This window comes from Agelaius phoeniceus, chromosome 1, assembly GCF_051311805.1.
Source record: "Agelaius phoeniceus isolate bAgePho1 chromosome 1, bAgePho1.hap1, whole genome shotgun sequence".
NCBI classification, from domain to species: Eukaryota; Metazoa; Chordata; class Aves; order Passeriformes; family Icteridae; genus Agelaius; species Agelaius phoeniceus.
The window spans coordinates 49369450-49391703 of record NC_135265.1 but is presented as its reverse complement, the minus strand read 5'-3'; the positions used below and the strand labels follow the sequence as shown (position 1 = coordinate 49391703).

Below are 22254 nucleotides of genomic sequence, written 5' to 3'. Positions count from 1 at the left end.
AAGAAATTGCTTTAAGTATTTTTACATGTTTTGCAACAAATTATATAAAGGAAAGTTTCATTAAAGCAGGAAAGTAATACTCTAACCAATCAATGTCTCCTCAGCAGACTCATTCTTGTGTTTACACTTATTTTGACTTTTCTTTCTTCTTCTTGTTCTGATTGAAACTCTCTGATATTGTTTTTACTTTGATATATATGTCAGATAAGTTTCTAGGTACTTTGAGATATCTAAGACAAAGTAGAAATGTGATCGGTTCATTCTATTCACACTTTCAATGGTGTCAAAATGGAGAAGACCTCTATTACATTTCTACAACTAAAAATGGCTCGACTGAAATCTGGTGTGGTAAGTAAAAAACAAATGGATTTTTAAAATATTGCAAATTTTCACTGAAACAAAACAAATTATTTAGACAGCTGGAAGAGAGTTCAGTCCACGGTCCAGTCTCTTACACTGTATTCCTCTTCATAAAGTAATTCTATTGAATTCAGCTTTTACCACTACTTTTAAAATACTTTGCCAACACCTGTATGGTCTAAAAATGGCTAAGGGATATCCTCTATGCTTTATCCTCTTCTAATTCCAGCATACATTTATTTTTTGCCAGTTCGTATGGCATTGTAATTTTAGTAATATTGCTTTAGTTTAAATATCTCCTTTCCATTCTTGGTGCAGGTTTCACATAATAGACTTTCAAATCTCTTACCAACCTTTAATTTTTATACTAAATAATCTGGGCTGACATAAAATGAACTCTCTATTCTTCATCTCATTCTGGTAGCAGAGCAGTGCCCCCATTTCAGTATTGAATAATCTTTCTTGAAAAAGAGTAAGTTTGTGCATGTTATTCTCTGAGAGCTTGCACAGTATCATTAATTCCCAGAAACCTTGCTTCTAACCTTTGTGTCTCATAGTCACCCCTTGGTGAAGCAGAGGTCTCCATTCTATTTTTCTGGAATTTCCAGGGGATCCAGGCAGGATACATTTGTCTGTCCTCATCTGCAGTGGTGTGAATCAGGTCTCTGGCACAGAAGTTGGCATTTCGAGGGCTGAACTTCATCACATTTCCCTGACTCCATCCCTCAAGACCAAGACCTCTTCATATGTGATGATGCTTCCCACCTCATGTTAAAGAAGCGTCCCTGTCTGACCATCCAGGAGTTGCTCTTGCACAGTCCCTCTTGGACCACCCAAGTTGGGACCAAGGCCTCTTCCCAGCTTCCCATCCCACACTCACACAGTCACACCGGGGTTCCTTACCCACCTGACCCCAGATTTCCCATAGCACATTTCCAGATAGTTCGATCCTTAAAAAAATTTAATCACGGTGCAATAGCAAAAAACATCTTGAAGAGGTTGCCTCCAAGGTGGGACCCCAAACCAAGGAAACCCTGGGGGTTTACACCTTTAAAGATAAGCCTGGGAAAGCCTGGTGTCCTCAGCCCTGCCATGTCTCTGTGTCTGATCACCAGGCTGTGCCACAGGTCCCCATACCCTTTGTTATGCAAAGGGTCATCAGTTCACAGTCTTGCCTGGAGTCCTGCCACCCAGAGCTCAGTCTGCAGCTGCACACACAGAGCTGTCTGTGCTAAATGCACTCCTCAACAATGCCAGAGGGAAATGGCCTTATGGCCTGTGTAATCTTTGCAAAAAATCCAGTAATAAAAGTAGAGAGAGCAATATTGACCCTAAAACTATGTCAGTGCTGTTCTTTGAAGAACTCCACCAATGACCAGCCCTCAACCTCTCATTTCAACAGTATCCATCTCCCACTGAACTTTCCATAAAACTTATTTACAACTTTCTTCCTTTTGTGTCTTGGCTAATAGATTCCCTTTCAGCAACATATTCAATAATTTAAATGAAATCCAAGTAGACACAGTCATACATTTTCTAGAAAATGCTCTAGAAAATTGTTCATCTTGTTCATTACAACTGGTCTAGAAAGATTTCTCTTTTTTTATTATTTCATTTTGATTTGGTTTTGTCAAATTCTGTTGAGGTCAGATCTACAAATCTGTATTTGCTGTGATCACATTTCCTGCTTCTCAACAGAGAGCTCCATTTCACTTTACATCATTTCTGTCTTGATAAAGCATATTAAGGAAACTTCTTTCTAGACTTTCAAAGTAAAATTTAATAACAGAGCTTAACTAGTTTCTTTTTTCCCTTTCACCTCAACAGACACATTGAACTGTTTTTTTAATGCCGTGCCATAAATTTCTGTAATCTCTTTCCTGTTGTTTCAGTTGTTTTTCCCCAGGATCACGGTTCTGGGAAGAAGGTAAGCTGAAGTGCTTGCTGAAGGTCCAAACCCGCCTTTTATCCTGTCCTTACTGTACCATAGCCTTTTTCTTCTTTTTCTTTCCCTGGCCCAAAGCTGTCCATTGACATCTACTAAAATACATTTTCAAAGGAGTCAGCTTTTCTTGACAATTAATATCTTTTGACCTAAAGAACTGTGCTTGAAAGATCCAGTTCAATTTCCAAAGCATTTGTTTTACTTTTTTGGTTTCTCTTGTTCCCTTCCCCACCTTCTTTGTAGACTCTTTTCTTAGTCCAAATTTCCTTTTTGAGGTAACTATTTTCATGCAGTTTTCCAAGAGCACACATTGTGTGTGTCACAGAGTCTTTTCATTTATCTTCATTTCATAGCATTCGTATTAGTAGTAACAGCTTTGGAGAAATTATATGTCTCTTGCCCATCCAAGTACATTCAAGACAGCTCTGCTGTTAAAAGTTTGGGTCCTTCTGTGTCACACTCCAAAGAGTGACACGGTCTAAAATATGCCTCTAAGTATCTGAGAGTGCTGAAGGCCTGAAATTTCTTCAGGGTAATGGAGCACACCAGTTTTGGATTTTTGAAATCCAAAACATGGCTTAGAGGTTCATTTTTCCTGCGCACTTTATTTAATTTAAATGCAAGTTCTAACCATTTGATAGAAAACTGTAATTCTTTGTAGGACAGGGATTTTGCCTACTGCCTAGGACCCATTGCAGCATACTCCTGATGGGTATAAGATTGCATATTTGATAAATTTATACTCATGTTTGTCAGGCAGAAGACTAGGCTTTCAGATGTGAGTGTGAGTTGAATATTCTTAACACAGTACTCAGTCCTGCACAACTTCCAGTTGCATAGGCAAGCAGTCATTCAGTGTTAAATAAGCATTTCCCAGGAAAGTGCTGAAGCATAAGCAAACCTTGCATGTTCATTAGCAAAGAGGACCAGCTGTGAAAATGAGAAATCTATGTGTGAGTGACTGAAATGATGAATTTGTTTGCCTTTGACATATGCCTCTGTTGGAGGAAACTCCCTTTGATTCAGTAGAACAATTGAGAGAGTAAATGCTCCTTGTCAGGGAATTTAACTCAGGAACCCTGTAAAATGTATTTACCATGGATGTCTTAATAACAGATTTCTTTGGTCTCTGACATCAGCAGTTAAATGTGACAAATGGCTTGCCCATCTTCTTATTTATTAAAATAAAATGAGTTTCATGTCTGTAGTCTCACATTACTAGAGGCTCATGGAATTTTTCTCCCTGACAGGTCAGCATTTCTTAGCTGACCAGTTTTTAAGTAATGAGAGTGGTTTGCTAAGTACTGTCAAATGAAAGTGTTACTGTTTAGGGGCTGCACTGGTGTTAAAAATACCATAGCATGAATAATTGTGAGACAGAGGTATTTCCCAGCCACAGGAGGCTGCAAGTTCAATATGGAATTGCAGTCCTTTAGGCAAGTAACAGCAACAACTTTAATGCTTTTCTTTTTTGTAGACATAATATGCTCTGTCTCTGAGTGCCATTTGAAAGCTTTATTAAAATGCCACACATGCATTGTTTTATTAATGAAGATCATTTTGGCAGTCTAGTATTCTGAACAGAAAAGGAAAATGAAGCTGACCTACAGTAACTGATGATTAGGCTTAACTAAGAAAGGAGAAAAAATACTATAAACTGGTATTCACAGAGCTATTAAAATCTGCATTTAGAATTTTTTTTCACTTATTCATCAGAGTAAGACAAAGAAATGTATGCTTTGGAGGCACAGCTACAGGTGAGAGGGCAAAGTCAACCTGACAGATTGATATAGCAAATACTGTTAAATGTGGTCTTACAGACAAATGCCTGCTATCTCAGTATTCAATTTCTTCTTTTTTTTTTTTTTTTTTTTTTTTTTGCAAAAATTACCCATTCATAGCGGAGGGAGACATCAGCTTTTGTCAACCAAAGGAAGGGTCAGATTTCTGGCACAATGCAAACAAGTCACCTTCTAAACTGTCACTTATATAGGTGTACTATTTGTCATTGATTTGCCAGTGTTTTCCCTGCCAGTTTAAATTCTGTGGTTCCCAAAATCAAAATATCTTGTGACTGAAATGAGAGTCTAAAAGCCCTGACCCAGCCTCTCTTGCCTTTGTGCATACAGTGAGAAACAGCCCTGGACTGGGCATCTCTATGCTCACAAGTGAACAAAACATTCAGCATGGTAAACTTGTCAGTGTCCCTGACTGCTGTGCAGTTAAATTGAGAATCCAGTTGTTAAGAGGTTTCAGGCCCAAAATGCACTTATTCTTATCAGCTAGTATTAGTCAACTCAAGGACCTGGCATATACAATTTTTGTTGTATCTCTTAGTGTACTTATTTATATTATTTATAAGTGGTATTAGATAATTTCTCACTTATGTTCACACATCTTTTAATTTAAATTATCTAATTAAGGAATAATTTACAAATAAACATAAGGTGACTTGTAATGAGTTGCCAAATATTTCTGATAACAAGCATTCCAGTGAAATACATGCTTCTGGAGTGCTTTTAAAAAAAAAGCACTTACTGCTTCTTTTTCAATGTCAAAACATCTGGTTCTGACAATTTGTTCAGTTTCTTAATTGTGTAAACTTTTGCTAATTGCTTTCCCTGATTGCAAGTGAAATTTCCAGACAAAAGAGGAGGGAAAAATGCATCCCAGGTTACATTGTACACCCTCACCTGTAATTAGAGACCAACTATAGGCAGGTAAGTTAGTAGTTCAGTCCTCCTCTGTTATAAATGGAACACAGACCAAAACTGTTTTATCAAAGGTGACTTTGAGGAAAAGCCTGCTTTGTGTGATCTAAATTAGCCTCTCTGAGCAGAAATCTTTTTTCTATTGACCAGAGTAGGCAGCTACAGCTGAGTTAAAAGCTCAAATTTAAGTGAGGTGAGCACCACTGAGATTCTGTCAGAGTGAGGTCTTGAACCTTGCCTACAAATACTGGTCAGCTGTCTGTCCCCCTGCATGGCTAGTCTGTCTGACTTTCCCTTCTCCTGCCCACAGGCCTCTCAAAGACATTCTGAAAAGCTGCAGTTGGGGTTTTTTTTTTATGCCAACGCAGAACAAAATCATTCAAACGTCGAAAATTTTTGCTAAGCGAAACTGCTGTTTGCAGACAGTCCTATAATGGGAAGTTATGCACCTATGAGAAAGAGAGAGAAAAGTGTGAGCCTGTCCAGGCTTCAGAGTGTGAAGTGCTGCTGTTAAGCTGTAGCCACAAGATGAATCATGTACCAGTTTCACGAAGTATGGGCACGCAGGAGTCTTTGGCAGGTTCACAGAAGTTAGATCTACCTCCTAAAGCTGCTTATAATGGCAGCTCCAGGAGGTAGATCTGACTGCTGTGATCATCCTCCTGACCATTAAAGATCCAGTTAACTTTTGTGCTACCTCACCCACTCACACTCTGCCTTTCAATGACTCTTTCTTCCTTCTTTGCTCCTGTTCTCACACTAATGCTTTAAACCATGACCAGGCTCTCTGATACATGAGTCTTTACAGGAAAAGCTTCCATGTTTCCAGGCTTAGCCAAATTTAGATATTTCTGTTAAGAAAATGGATGGTGGTTCTTCTGTTAGGGAAAAGGACCTTTCATAAACACTGTGTGGATGCTAATGCTCAGGCCATAAGTACTCTTGGGAAAAAAGCAAACCCCACAGTTTGTACTTTCCCTTTCACCTATACTCAAGCTGTACTTGCATTATTCACAGAGGAATGCCTTCAGTTGCATTTAACCTCCTCACATATTCTAGTTTTATCCTTGTGTGTGGATAGCTATTTACCCCTTGATGTAACCTCATCGTGTCTTTATATGTCTATGCAGGAAACTATACACAAATTTAAAACCTGAACAATAAGGTAATACAAAATATTCCTTATGGAGAAGAAATAAAGCCCTCTTCCTAGTTTCCCCATCTTTCCCCCTCCTTTTGGGGTAGGTAACTGAGGGCCAGTGCTACTCAAAGCAGCCCTTTTCAAGTGCACTGCTGCTGAAAAATCTTTTGAGCTCCTGCCTTCCCCAGAAGCTTAGGTTCCCACAGACCTCTTCAGGCTGCAATTCTGCTCTTCAACAGCACTGGCTTTTTTTAGCAGTACCTGCCTGGCATCCAAGAAAAATGCTCTGGACATCTTCCTTAGAAATTATCAAAGCTAATATGAATGCCAGCAGCTGTAATAGACCTACCTGAATCCTTCTAGAATGTAGAAAAATTAAAAACATTTCATAAAGGTCCAAAAAAATGACATTCAAACCTTAAATGAAAAAATCTGAATGGAGTGATTTTTCTCAGAGGAGAATGCATCTATCACTAGATGCTGGCCATAAGAAGTAGCCACTCAGTCCAGTCAAAAAAGCATCAGTTCTTTTTTAAACAAGATGAGAAAGCTAGCCCATTTTTTTTTCTGGCATTGTAGGGAACACACTGTAATAAATACAATATTCCCAAAGTAGCAATAGAGGTAATGTCATTTTGTCTTTACTACCAGCTGCTGAATTCTAGAAAAAGAAAAATCTCCTTTCCATGAGTTAATATCTCTCCAGTACAATCCCACACATAGCCTCTGCTGCATATAAAAAAAAGCAACTGATGGGAGAAAATGGATATAAATCTCAGAATTTAGCACTGCACTTGCTCTTTAGTTCAGCAGTAGACAGTAACTGTATTTCTGCTGTAATATTTCACATGCCTTATAAGTCAGTGTTACTCAGCTAATATCAAGAATTCAAGAATTGCACCTACTCTAACAGTAGAATAGATGAGACAAAAGGAATCTTTTCATGGAAAAACTCCCCACTTTCATAGGATTCACATTCCCATTCTTTAAAACTCTATTAACTTGACTTTCCTTTCTTCTTCCTTCTATGTCCCTTCTTTCCTGCCTGTCTGAATCCCTCAAGCAGCCCCATGCAATATGCTGCTCCTCTTGAAGTCACAGATATTATTTTTGTCAGACAAGGCTTCACAGTTTTAAGATCCCCGACTTTCCTATCAAAGTAGTAACTCTTATTAAATTAAATAATTGGTAATATATCTCAATGACAACAGCTCTTTTCTCTTGCAACACCAAAATTATGAAGCTTCATTTATTAGGTGAACACAACATCGTGACAGTATTAGAAGCTTTTTCTTCAAAAACAGTATTACAATTATTAGATGTTTGTGTTCAGGATTTCATTACCAACAGTTTAAATTTAGAGAGTTTTGAGGAACTTAAAAAAAGTCTTAAAAGTCAGAATGAAATGTACCTCAGAAAGAGCTATATTCTCTACTTTTCTACATATGGTATCCTGTATGTAACCATCTTTTTACACAAAACCAGCTATCTTAGTATGAAACCACATTTTCACAGTTCAGTCATTATAATCTTGAAATTTTGATAGAGGTAATTTGAGAAGGAAAATTGTGCAGCTGGTGAGGATAAAAATAAAATGGCTTTGTTTTGCAGGGTTGATCTTGAAACAGTAGCTGGCTGAAGATATGTTCAGCAGCTTGGAGGTTTAGGAAAAAATATAAAAGAAATGGATTAGCCTGAGGCGAAAGGAGTCAAAGATAGATCATAAATCTCATATTTAACAACTCCTGCTAATTAACATCTCCAAATATATGTGTTTACATTGTCAACTTCTTGAAGTGGTGGTTAGGCCTTCAAATGTCTCCATGAAGTGCCAACTAACTGTGTGTCATCTGCATGACAATATCATCACCAAGTTAAACAGATTTTCCATGTGGAGAATTGGCCTATTCTTTATGTAGGACATTCAGTGCAGATTTTGCTTGGCATTACTAAAAAGTCATAACAGACAAAAGACAGAGTTAGACAGAAACTTTCTGTAGCAGTAGAAGATTCATTGGAAACTGGTACTACAAGCATAATTTTCCCAAAAACAATTTTTGAATGCTTTTTGGAAATTAGAGAGCTACTAGAGTACATTTGTTTAAAGGAATAAATGCATACTGTAAGTTGCACTTTGAGAAGAGCTTTAATGGAAAATGTACCAGATCTGGATTGGATCTGAAAATAAACATATTTTTGTCATGGTGGACAGTAAGATAACTGGATGCAGAAAAAATGACAAGGAAAATTTTATCAAGGTAGAAAAAAATTTAGTTGACACAGCATTTGTTATGTATGTGGTAGCTGCTATAGGACTTAAGAACTGAAAATACAAGATGAAGAACACCCTGTGGGTGCCCAGATAAAGAATGGAGAAACCCAGAGGATTGACTTGCTTTGCTCCTTGTGTGCTATCATCTCTGCCCCCAGATCCAGGACTTCATGCCAGAGTGGTTTCAGGGCAGCTATGTGCACCAGGACCATATGGATCCTGTCAGATTTGTGGTGCCTAAACCAGTGCTGCCAGGGTGGCCAAATGCCCTGGCTGGCAAGAAGCAGTGTTCACACAATGAGACATTGTTAGTCTTCAGGAGGGGCAAAAGGAAGATAGAAAGCAGCAAATTTGGTACCAGATTGCAAAACTATGCACAAGAAGAGGAAGGGAACCATGAAAATGAAATTGGAAGGGAACCAGCAAACACTGCTAATATTCTGTAAGATATAAGTTCCTGTGCCATCTCTCATGGAGTTGTGTTTTAAATGGAAATATGAAAAAAAATTCTAAAATTTGGATCTGAATCCCTATTTGTGAACAGGCAGCAAAGAAATGAGTGAAGAAATCTGTGGGATCATGTATGACAAAAATATTGGCCTGTGGGCTTCGTTTAAGCCGATAGGCCATACAGCACCCAAATTCTTGCATTTCTCATGTTCTAGCTCCTTCTTTGACTGAAAACCAAAATAATATCATCTCAAAGTTAAAGCACAGTAGCTAGGCAAGAATTGGACAGAATATATTCACACAAAGTATGAATTGATACAATTGTCCAGGAAGGACAGGAGAAGCAGAAGCATAATGTCACCTGGATCTAGCTATAATTGGTTGTAGAGCAGCACAATTTAGAAAAGAGTAGTTTAAGAAAAAGAGGATGGAATTGAAAAGTTAGATAAAGTCAGCCAGGTAACAGAATGTCAAATGTGGCCAGGTGTTTTTTCAGGCTGCCTACAGAAATCCTTTATTTTAAAGTATAAAACACAGTATAAAACCTTAAAAAATATATTTTTATTTCAAAACATGCAAACAGCAAAAAAACCTCCAATAACCCATCCAAACCCTGAGCCTTTACTGAGGATACATGCTCACTGAAGTCAGTGGGAGTTAGCAGTAAGCAAAGACCTTTAGGATTTGGCCCAGTGACAATTATTTTGTCGTAGAGCTGAGCACTTACATGTTTTCATTGCAAAGCAATTTTAACAGTGTAAGTTTTGAGCCTCAGAAGTAAGAGTGGAAACACTGACAGAGTATTAACTGTAACAACTCCCAGCAGGTCTTGGACTTCTTTTTTGTTTTAAGATGACACAAATGTGATAATTCCGCATGTGGGTTGTGGTGTTCACGTTAATTTGCCCTCATTTAGTATCAGCCTCTCTGCAAGATGAATTTCCATATTTGCTTCAAGAGATAAACTACTATTTAAAGTACTATAAAACAGCTCTGTTTACAAAAATAAAAGGAAAAAAAAAAAGAAAAGAAAATCTATCAAAGATATTAGTGGAAATTATTGCTGTAGGTAGCCCAGCATTTTTAGCAGAACACTGTTGTGTTTTGGGTTTGGTTTTTTTTTTTGAGGTCCAAGGGTGTCATACTGAGACAGAAGATCAGCAGGGGAAATGCACATTTCATAGAGGTACAGACATGAGATACAGTCAAGGACGATTAATGTTACATTCACAATCACATTTGTTCCATATTATTCATGAGAAGGAAAAGAAACAAAACTCAGGTCCTATTATTATCAATCTGGAAGACTCTCAGCAGGTAGTTACCAGTGTAGCTTCTTTCACCTCAGCAGGGCTGCCTGGATTTACATCACTCTGAAACCCAGCCTTTTAATCTCTTAAATTTCATTGTGCTACGTCCACCACAGCAAAGATTAATAAATGACTGAATCAGGAGTTACCAAAGGGTTCTAAATGTTCCATTTAGAAGCTGAAATGGAAAAGAGCTATCAAAAAAGAGATGCAAAATATGGGATTCCCAGAAGGGACTCAGAGATAACAGTCCAAATGCCCTCTACATCCAGAGGCAAGAGATAACAACATCCTGGTAGAGACAAAGTATGGAGATGACTGGCTGCTTAGCAACCAGGTGCCTGAGGTGGAGCCCAAAGTACAAAAGAAGATGTTGTAAACGCTTACCTTTCTTGAAATTGAAAGTACAGGCTGATTTTTTTTTATTTTTTATTTTTATGGAAGGCCTATTCCTAACCATCTCTTGCTTTCTTCATGAGTTTTTATTTTGGTTTCAGGAGGAAAAATTTGAGACAGTTCTATTGTCAGACTATGAAAGGGAGCTACATAAAAGTCTGCACCAGACACCTTTCGTAAACTGAATTATAAAGGATATCCTGCAGCTGTTGCCACCTATGTGGAAACAGTTATTTAGCAGCAGGGAGAATAGAATCCTGGATATAGCTACAGGATTTGTAGTCTTTGCTCCTGAGAGAAGCAGCCTGTCTTTTGTTAGGTGAGGCAGCAGGGGAGATCAAAGAGATAAAATATTTTGCAACCCTGATATTTGATAATGACTGAAGTGTTCTTTAGTTTGATTTGCAAAGTGTTTTGCTTTATGCACATGTTGACAAAGGAGGGAGAACTGATGATCAGTGAGCTCAGTAGATCTTTTTTGGGGAATGATAATCTGATTTTTGTCAATTGGATTACAAACTTCGGAAAGCTACAGTACAGATTCTGTGAAAGATACTGTGACTTGTTATCTTGAAATACTGCAAATTTGAGAAAGATTCTCTGCTAGAAGCAGGCTGAATGCAAACCATGGTTGAGGGTTATTACAAGCATTTTCCCCACAAAAAATAAACTTGAATCAAACCTGTTAGGATGTTTGAAGAAATACTGATAGACACTAGACCTCATTAAGATAATGTAATATGCACTCCTTTCCCTCTAGATTACTCTATCTAATACAGTTTGGTTAAAAGAAATCGAAGGAATACATCAAAATAGAGCTGTTCAAAAACATAAAAGCAAAAAATTATGTTAGATATAAAATTTGGGAGTTTGGGTGTGGATTTTACTCAGTTTTTGATTAAAAAAAAAGCCTTGCATTTTTCTTCATTTTCATTCATACAAGTATTTATTCTGCATAAGTTTCCTCCTTTTTATAAACTATTTTAAACTTTTTAAATGACTGTGAGTTTGTTGAAGTTACAATGAAAATATAATGTAGCAGGGAAGGTAATGTGAGCTCAGGGTAAGTCACAATTACAGACAATCTAATAGAGTGTCTACCCTTTTTATGCCTTAGGACTACGTAGACAGTTCTGAACATAATAGAGAGAGAAAAGAATTTCCCTGAGATTTGATGTCAATTGATACACTTAATAAATTGTGTTTCCTCAAATCTATCACTCACTGGACTGCATTACTTTTTCTATCATATATGATGCTGAATTTTGAAGATATATAAAGGAATTCAGATCACGTAGGATACTTTTCATGTTTTCAGGCCTTAAAACTTCATGTACTTCATCTCACGTTTACCTCACATATTTGCCAATCCTGGTTCCTTGAAGAGTTAGATGACAACACACATTAAAACGTAGGATAAGTTCAAACCAAGTGCAGGAGCACTTGTTGAGAACCAGGTGAATTTTTATCTTGGTTTAAACCAAACCAGAGTCACAGAGAATGAACAGCTCTGCTAAGCAAAGGGCCTGTTTGGCTACATGTGCAGGCTGACCTCTGGATAATTCAGAGGTCTGCTAACTAGGGATGCAAATGCCCAGCTGGCAAGGATGTAGTACATCAGGAGAGGGCTGAGGACATGGGATTCACACAGACATTTGTGAGGGTAGTGACACCTGGGCATCCCTTCAGATTTCAGGCTTTCAAGCCCTGAAGCTCTTTCAAGGATTTTTGCTGCTATGCTCTGTCATGCATATGAGAGCATTTCATTGTAGTTTAGGATTCTATGTGTGAAACAAAATCACAGAAAGAGCCCTGCCTAGAAAGGTTTATATTCTAAATAGGTCTGAGAATCCATGAGCAGGTTTAAAAAATAATATGAGACAGGAAGGAGAATCTGAGGACGATGATCAGAGCTATGAGAGCCAAACAGAGTAGCTGAAGGTACACAATGAATCACTAATAATATTATTGGTAGGTATTATGACAAATGGCTCTTCTTTGACTATTTCAATACAATATTCAAGCAGAAAGATTGAATTATTTCCTTTTTAGAATACCAACAAAAATATTTGTTCTAACAACAGCTAAGCAACCTGTTTGGGAAAATACACAAATATAATACGTAGCAGATTCTGCAGTAATGAACACCCCTTCTTTGTCTGTAGTGGATTAAATTATACAGCTTCCAAGAGAGCTGGCTAGAGAAAACACATCTGCATGATATGGCCAGATTCTCAGACTGTATAAATCATCTGCAATTGAAGTCAGTTTAGCTAATTGTACTAGCAGAGCATTTTGACTATTTATTATTTGGAAAGAAGATGGTAGAAAAGAAATCGGCTTTGCTTACAAGTTTTATCATGGGTGCCTTGCCAATAAACAATACAACCCCTTAAGTATTAGAAATATCCTTTTATCTTGTTAATGTTATAAGACATGGTACTCCTCTCATCAGCAGGCAAACACACATATTGTTTATGAAATTGCATGCTGCCTTTAGGCATCTTATAATCTTATTTTTGCTCATTAAAATGTCAAGGCAGAGAATTTTCAATTCAAAATCTGTAAAAAACCTGCTCTTGTCTGTCCTCAAAAATCACTTGCTTTTGTATCACTCAGTTTTAAGAAGAAAATCATTAGCCTTCATGCTCACAAAAAGTAAGCACTCCTATTTGAGCTGGTTCCCTGTTGGCTCTAGATCAGCACAGCTAGCTGGAGCCCAGAAATGGCGCCAGGGTAGCTTATACCCTGGTAACATCCAGTTCTTCAACAATGCAAGTAAACAACTGAAGTATGTCCTGAGAGTTGCTAATACAAATTGAATGTTCCTTGACCCAGAAAATGGACTGTACTCAGCAGAGGAGATGCCATTCATCAAGGCTTTGTTCTCTCCCTTATTTGAAACACTTTTGGTCTGAGTCCCTTTTGGTAATAGCCCCTGTACCTGACATTGTCTCTAGCAAATCTACACATCATCTGAACCATGTGTGTTGAGTCCTTCTTTTAAACCAATATGAGAGTCAAATAATTTGGAAATTTGCTCTAAGAAGCTGCAAGGAAGGAAAAATGGTTCCTTACAGCAGGTGGATGTTTATCTCACAGCAGAGTGAAATCTGTTGACAGAGCATTTTTAGTCTGCATACTAAACAAAATAGCTACATTTTATAAGGCTTGCAGGATTCAAGCTGGCTTGATGGCTCATTCCAGCTCTGTTAATACCCTGAATTACTTGTAGTGGATCTAATGATACTGTTACACCAGTGTAAAGAAAGGGATAGAGAACAGCAAGCAATATTTTTTTTATTTATTGCTAGTCCAGTAGCAATATAGCAAACAGCTGATGTCTGAAAATAAGGGCTTGGTTATATGGTGAGTCAGTGAATTTGGGTTGATAAGTAGGACTCATTTATTAATTTATGCTGGAAAATAGTTAAGAGTAGAAATGTACAAACAATTTCCCCATAGGCCCCACACTGCACAGGTGCCTCTGCTGCTGGCAGGGATGGCTAGCAGTGACAGAGAGGGCAACAAGACCAAGCCTGTTGGGAAATCACCTGATGCGTGCATGCTGGGTGCTCAGCAGCCCCTGCTTCATCCTTCCCTTCTACTGAGCCTCTTCTACTGAGCTAAGTGCTAATGTAGGCAAGCTGGAGAATCAAGGGAAAATTGTTCCTAGATATCAGGGAGCACTTAGGAGCCTGAATAAAGTACTCTGCGGAGTGGAATCATGTCTTTGTAATTGCAAGCTAGGGATTGTGAAAGAGCTCAAATCGCATCTTTACAATTTTGTGGGAACTTAAATGAAAACTGTAGAAAAGCATTGGGTGCTTCCAACAATTACATCAAATAAAGTCCTGGTGAGGGCCGGTGCAATTCCCATTCACAGCAAAAGCAGTGGCACGTAGCTAACACTAGCAATGAATTTGAATAGCTGTTCTTTTACTGCCTTCTGTTTTCTGCTTACAGCAGCTAGAGAGTTGTATTATAGGGGAATTAGGAATGGAGGAGTGCTGATAACAGACCTTCCTGATCCCTTGAAGCTTGAACATTCAGTGACTTGGAGGAAAATTGAGATTGTGCTGCAAGATACAGAAAAAAAAAGGTTAATCAAGCTCTGAGGTTGAGCTATTGCACTTATCTCTACCTTGCCTGTGGGGTTAGTATGTGCAGTCACTGTGAATCTGTGTGACTGATAAAAAGCTTTTAACTAGAAACAAAGATTTTTCCCTTACTCTAATTTCAAACCACAGGAACATCCTGGCTTTAATATCAAGGGCTCATGTTTCTGAAGTGTCAACATTGTGAAGTCTCATGATGCTACCACGAGTCTAGAAAACCTCCTGTGCTTTTGGGAATGTAATTTTTCTTTAAATGAAAGCTAAATTGCAGCCTTGCTCACAATGGAGAAAATGTGAAAGTCTTAGGTGATTTATTTCAAATATGTTTCTTAAAGCCTTCTTGTGCTTGGTTTAGGGCTTGTTTCAGTCTCAATATATGATTTTTCACTGAAAAGTTGAAGTATTGAGTGTAGAACAAACCCAGCTGCAGGGCTTTTTCACAAAGTTTTGTAATGTGTCTTCATAAGGTTTAACTTTGGACTCATTCACTCTGCAGAAATAAAGTGTAAATATTAAAATTTGCATACGCTCCTCTCTATTGAAAGATTTGATTCCCTCCTCAGGGGAATGTTATAGCAGCTGTAGCATCACAAGTGCTTTAACTCAGTTTACAGCAGACCAAAACCAGACATATATTACATACCTGTATTTAATTACATTTGAAATCTGGCAATAAAAGAATGGGGATAATCCACAGCAAATTTCAAAATGAGGAGATGGTGATATTTAAGTAAGGGAAGCGATGCTTACTCAAGTGTAGCCTAATAATTACTTAAGCTTTTATGGTTTTATAGTTTATACAATATGTATAACAACCAGCCCTTGTCCTTGCTTGGGCCAACTTTTCCTAAGTAAACAATCACATACCATTGCCCTATTTCAAATTCTCTCATGAGCCTAATATGAGAAAGGAAAGTTGGATCTGATCTTAAAACCTGATGCCAATCTTCTGTGGCCCTGTATATTCTCACCTATGCATGAAGGGCATAAAACCTGATCAGAGAGATATTCTTAACAGTGGAAGTGTATAATTAGCTGTGCAAAATGCTAAATTTTGCTAATATTCTTCATTTTCTCCAAGTCACTTCTCCACACATATAACCTATTTGGGATGTAATAGTCCCAGACTTCCACTGGTGTTTTAGGTATGCAACAGAAGCCACACATGCAAGTGTCTTCCAGTCTGAATGCAAATGGGCATGAAATCTGTATTTTGACTAATGAAAGGGATGAAAATCTTGTCTGGGAATTATTTAACCACAGGAACACAGGATGGTTCTCAGTGAGTTTCAGAAAGGGCTATCAGCTTGCAGAAATGCAGAGGTGCCTCCCAAATACGTGAAGATAACTTGCTCAACTCATTCTTGGGTATGTGTCCTCTGAACATTCTGGGAGGGAATGCACAGAATACACACAGTTTCATGCCCTTTAGTGTTTATCCATAAATTTGGGCAGGTATAGCCTGAATGCTGGACTGTTCTTTTTTTGAAGACTTGACTTCTCTGCTTGGGGGAGGAAAAGCTGATGGTAGATCCCTCAACTGGTAAATGGCTGTGCACAGGAGAATGGGCTAAGGATAGTAAATGCAAAGCTTCTTAAAATGTACTGCATTCATTATCCAAACTAGCAGGACTGTTGTTTCATGATAAAACAAATACTGTATTGCACAGCTTAGGTTTCTTTCTCTGGCAGGAACAGCATTTTGAAATTTAATTAGCTTCATGTGGCACTGTAGAAATGGATGGCAAATCAATAACGGATGCCATTTCAGTCACCTTGTGGTGTTGTAATTCTCTGTGTTTTGCTATCCTAATTAGGTCTGCCTTCAGTGAGAAATGTTTCAGGAGCAAGGAGGTGAATTATTGTTGAGTTCCTGGCTGTCACTGGGGAGATGAAGTAATCTCAGAACTGACTAACCTCAGTGACTTCAGGAGCTAGTAACTTAACATCCAAGAGGAAAAGGGAAGATCTCACATTCTCATGGTTCAGTTTACAGTGAGTTTTATGCTCAGTCAGTCCATGGCTTAAGCTTCAGATGAAAAAGCATCAGATACCATAAACTGCCCTTACCTCATAGTTGGAATTTAATTACTTAATTTCTCTTATTTTCACATTCCCCTACAGACTGAGAGTTTCTTGCAAATAGGTATTTCCTTCCTTTGGATCCAGGGCTCCTCCTCTGAACCCAGAGTGAGTTGTGGGTGCATGTGATATGGGCCCCAGGTTCTGATGCCTCCCTACTCCCAAAGCCATTGTGAAGGAACAGCTCAGGAAGTAGAATGCAGTTTGCTCCCATGTAGCAAACCCAAACACTGTTAACTGGAGCAAACAGCAGCTCCTTGTCCATTTATTTGGCTTTGGGGTTTTATTGTGAAACGCTGGGTAGAGGGCTGGTGTCTCCCTCTCCAGGAAGAAGCTGCTTGCTTCTGCAGGTGGAAGAGAGGCTTTCCCCCAGAGTGTCTTGACTCTCCTCTCCAACAGCGTACTGTCAGCCACATCATAAAGAAAATGGATGGATAAGGAACAGAATCTAGAGAGAGCAAGTACCGAGGCCGCTAAGTCAGTGTGACGTACCAGCTCTATGCTTTTTTTGGGAAAGCATGTAAACTCCCTCCCTTTATATTAGTGTGAATTATGATTCCAAATAATCGCTGCTTCTAACATAAACAGTTTCTAATATAAACCATTCCTGCTGGTTACAGCAGACAGCCTGAGCGGCATGGAAAATTTCAGTTGTTACATCACAGTCACCCAGAGAATAGCAGCGGTGATTGAAATTATTTTGCAGTGGTTTGAATAATGCTGAGTGAAAGGTGATACAGAATTATTGCACTTCACAGAGGGCAAACACAAAGCAGACTAAGAGCTGCCTTTCCTTTTACCTGGCCTCTCCTTGTGGGATGTTGGAGCTGACAAACCCACAAATTCATGTGGTTAATTTCCTAATCATGTCAGTGACTCATCCAGAACCCCTCTCAGCCTTATACAAAACTGGGGAAGAGAATGAAAAATGAGAGGATGGCTGATATGGCACAAGAGCATTTACAGATAAAGAGTTTGAGTTAACAACTCTAATTTAATAATACCTTATTGTGGTGCTTGAGAGTCTGACAATCAATACAATACAACATACAAGAACATATGTGAATGTGTGTCAACTAGTATTAATTAATGCATTAACTATGAATTGGCCAGCTAATATATAATAAAAAATGCATATAATCTTTGTTTCTGCCAAATTCAAGAACTTTAAGTATATCAAATATATTCACTGAATTCACTTGTCATGTACCACCATTTAACAGCTATTCCTGTAATGGCTTTACAGACTGATTAAGTACTCTTAGAGGATGAATAATGCCCTAAGCTCTCTCACGCTTGAATACAAAGGGTGTATTCTCCCATGCCTACAACTTTCAGCAATACTTCTTTGCTGTTGTACCTGCAAATAAAGACCAAAAGAAGCATTTTTTAGGAATATCAAGTTTATTGTCCATCAGAAAACATGTGTAGGGTAGGTTGTTTCTGATTGGAATCTGTTTTCTTTGCTCAGAAATTGCTGGTTAAATTTTAAGGTCAGTTTTATTGTTTAGGTGGTTTAAGGTCTAACAGCAGCTCCCAGGTTCACTTGGCAACAGCACTCCCCAAAACCAGGAGCCTTGCATTGCTTTTAGAGTAGAAAAAATAATAATTATAGTTGGTTTATTTGTTGCAGCTGCAGAAACTGAAGCGATCCCTCTCCTTCAAGACTAAAAGCTTGCGGAGTAAAAGTGCAGACAATTTCTTCCAGAGGACTAATAGTGATGTGAAACTGCAAGTAGACTTGATGCCTGAGGTGAGCACAAGCACTGGGCAGCTCCCCAACTCAGACAGCCAGGCATCTTCACCCACCAGAGCTCAACAGCTGCCAGAAAACAGCAAGACTCACATCTTCCAGGAGCACATCTTCAAAAAACCAACCTTCTGTGATGTCTGCAACCATATGATTGTTGGTAAGAAAAATTTTATTTACAATCTCATTGTGTGTCCATGCTAGAACTTACAGGATGACCTTTCTCTAATTTTTGTGAGCCCAGAAGTCTCCTTGAGAATATTCATGCAGAGTGGTTCTGGATTTGTGTCAGATCTGCCACAGGCTAACACAAGTTCTACATTTGTTGACAGATGTCTTGCCTCGTAGACACATACTGTTATCACAAATTACAGGTGAGGGATTCAACTGGAATCAAACTCTTCTGTCATCCAGGTTATACTGAGCACCAAGCACAAGTTGTATGCTGCACTAGAAGCAGCAGAAATCCATATTGCAAATGTGTCCACTATCCTCACTCTTTCCTACAGCAGTAATTTTAATTTTCTTCCTCCTTTTGTCAGCCCTGCACACACTCCATCACCCCCAGTTCCTTTTCACTGTGGCGACCATACCTACCTCCCCAGCTGTCCCAAATGTCACTTAAGGGACAAGAATTAGCACCTGCTGGGTGGTAGGCTCTTATCTGCTTGTGTGGGTGTGGGTGTTGGCTGTCTAGGATGAATATTTTGGGAGACCAGGTCAAAAACCAAATATAACAGCTGAATTGGGATTCTTCTACCCGATCCTATGCACAAAACCTCACAGAAACTTTATACCTTTGAAAGATAGGCCTATCTGCTCTCTGAAGCTGTCCATGAGTATGTAAGTTCCAGCCAGGGACGGACTGACTGACTGAGTGACTGACAGGAGAAAATTTTGTTATTTTCTCTAGTATGCAGAAAAAACCTCCCTGCTGAGCCCTGCTTGTAAGATAATTTCAGTGCAGTGTGAAGACCTACAATGCCAGCCTTCATGCAGATCATCCATGGGGCTGTGCAAGGAGAGGTCAAGAGAAGTGCAAGTGCCCGGAGGTGTAGAACCTGCATGGCTACCACAGTGGGAAACTGCAGGAGCTGCTGTTCAGAAATCTGATCCTGGAAATTCACATCCTCATGGCTAGTGTTGTGCACATGATTTGGTCCTCCTGCTTACTTACCATCTACTTGTCCCAGCACAGTAGAGCAGGAGTAAATTCAGTGGCAATTTACCAATGTGAAAGTGAGGGACACAATTTCCAAGCTTTTAGGCAGGACAGGGAGCTAAACATGCTAATGATTTAGCTTCATGTAGAAGTAGTACGGGTCTTTGAGTACAAAATATTGTCTGCAATTTGTATAACTTACTGTCAGAAACTTACATCCCTTGGCATGAAAGTCACTGCCTTTTAGGTAACAGTATGGTAAGTTCTTGAAAGATGCTGATAGGAGTGATCAACATTTTTCAAATGAGGGTGCTCAGTGTTCCCCACTTCTGTGAGGAATTTGTGGTCTTTGGAAAAGGCAGCTGTCTACAGAACTAAAATTGACGCAAGACAATCTTGCTTCCATAAATTAACTTATATTCTCACTTCACCACAGCTGTACTGAATCCAAGGAAACGAAGGAATTTTAATCACAATTTTTTGTGTCATTTTTCCATTCTTTTAAGGTTTTTTTCTACTTGGAGTGGTAAAATAAATGAAAGAGAGAAGCAGTAAAGTATCAGAATCAGGGAAGTTCATGGTCCAGAATTTGACAGGAAGTCTGGAAAAGTAGTTAATTGAAATAACTTTATATATGGGAAAAGGCCCAGAAGTTTTCTCCTTCAGTAATGTGGATGGATATCTATCAAAGCTTATTTTCACAAATATATACTGCAAATATAAGTTCCTTGAATTTCTGGCAGCTTCTTGTGAAGTTGTATGGAGATAAATATCATCACAAATCTGCATGACTCAGCAGTAGTGTTTCAAAATAGTGCTGCTCATGACGGATTATTGCTGGCAGCAAACTTTGCAGAGGGTAAATACAGTTCATAAACACTCCTGCCCTTCTCCTTTGCTGGGCAATCTGTGTCTGCCTGGAATAGGAAAGTCCTGAAGCACAGCTCTAAGCTTCAAAACATCAGCTTTAACCCCCTGTGCTTTCTGAATTTTTTTATGTTCTCTCTGCTGAGGGCTTTGTTTTTCTGTTCTGTATCTTAACCATTTCATTAGCTGAAGAAGCCTTTTATAATTGCTGAAGAAACTAATGTGACCTATTTTGTCTGGTAGCAGTCTGAGTCAGGTAAATTGCTCTGACCTCCTCCAGCTCATCTTTGCTTGGAGGTAAGGCAGAGAAGATGTTGGGAGTTTTACCTTAAGATGCCTTGGAGTATAGATGCCCTGATTTTCATAGACAAACGTCTTCTATATTTCCTGCCATCTTCTCTTTTTGGTCCTTACTGCATTTGTGCCTGGTTTTGCTGTATTGTTATTTAGGCAGCATGGTAGATCTTGATGTTAACTGTTTGCCATTCAATTAATCCATATAGGTTGTGCAACTGTGGGTTACAGGAATAGAAAAGCAAAACAAGCAGCTTTCAGGAAACCCTGTCAAGCCTGCTCCCAAAGACAGACTGAAAAAGCCTCATTTCTGTTCAGGGACTCTGACTGCTTGAAACATGGAGCCGATTTGTTCTTTCTATTTGCATTTTTCACAGGCAGTGACATTTAAGAGTAATGAGTCTATGACTTTAAATTCCTCATTGATGAGAATAAAGGCAAAGACTGATACATGTTTTGAAGGCTGGAGGAAAGATTCCAAGAAAATTGTGTCTTGACTTTAGATGGCTTTAATTTTGCCACCAAGAATGATTCCAGGCTCACCTTAAATGGCACTCTGATCCATGAACTAAGGGGCTCTGTTTGGTACATGGCAGCGTAAAGAACAGTGCACAGCATGAATGTGCAGTGACTGCTTCAGTCTCGTTCATGTGGCAGAATCCGTCTGTAGCTTCAGAGTGAGCAGGACACATGGAGCAGAGGCAGCAGGTTTCCTGTGCTGCTCTTTTCACAGCAAAATTAAAGAGCTTGAAACATTATCTTACTAGAAAAAAATACGTGCATCGTCTCTCTTTGATCCCTGGGCACTAGGAGCCAAATACTGCCTTTGGGATGCAGTGCAATCAATATATATATATATGAGTAAATTTACTCTTTCAAATGTTTTTCATGCAGCCCAGAGTACAATGCAATATATACAAAAGAAAATCTGTTTATTGATGTGATTTCAAAAAAGAAAAAAGATATTAATAGTGTGCTTCATACCGCACTTTAAAGGTAGGAGTTGGACTGCTCCTGTTAATTGTACTAGACTGAGACTCAAGTTCCACCTCAGTAAACAGAAGAAAAATTTGATACAGAAGCAGTAATTTTCTGTCAAATTAAATAATGGAGGAAATTTCACATTTGAGGGAGCTTTGAAGACTGCATGCAGAATCCATTTTACATTAATGGGGCCTTCTTACAGCATCTAATTCTCCAATAAAATCATCATTCCTAATAATGAATTCAACAGTAATAATTCACATAATTTCAGAGCAAATCAATAGTGTGTTGGAGCAGACTCTGCACTCCTTTCTCCCACTCAGTGTTTTGCTGCTGTGAGTGCCTGGCATCGGTTAGTTTAGGACTGGGGTTTCAGCTGCATTGAGGGCTGCATATTTTCCTAAACATATCC

General features: G+C 38.7%; 1 protein-coding gene across 2 annotated transcripts in view; it reads left to right on the top strand.

Moving 5' to 3' along the window:
- Positions 1-22254, top strand: part of STAC (SH3 and cysteine rich domain) — a 71960-nt gene that overhangs the window by 5767 nt on the left and 43939 nt on the right. For both annotated transcript variants that reach the window (XM_054636453.2, XM_077178561.1), the window contains one exon: positions 18419-18695. In XM_054636453.2, coding sequence (XP_054492428.1) covers positions 18419-18695 — 277 coding nt within the window. The remainder of the gene's footprint in view (positions 1-18418; positions 18696-22254) is intronic.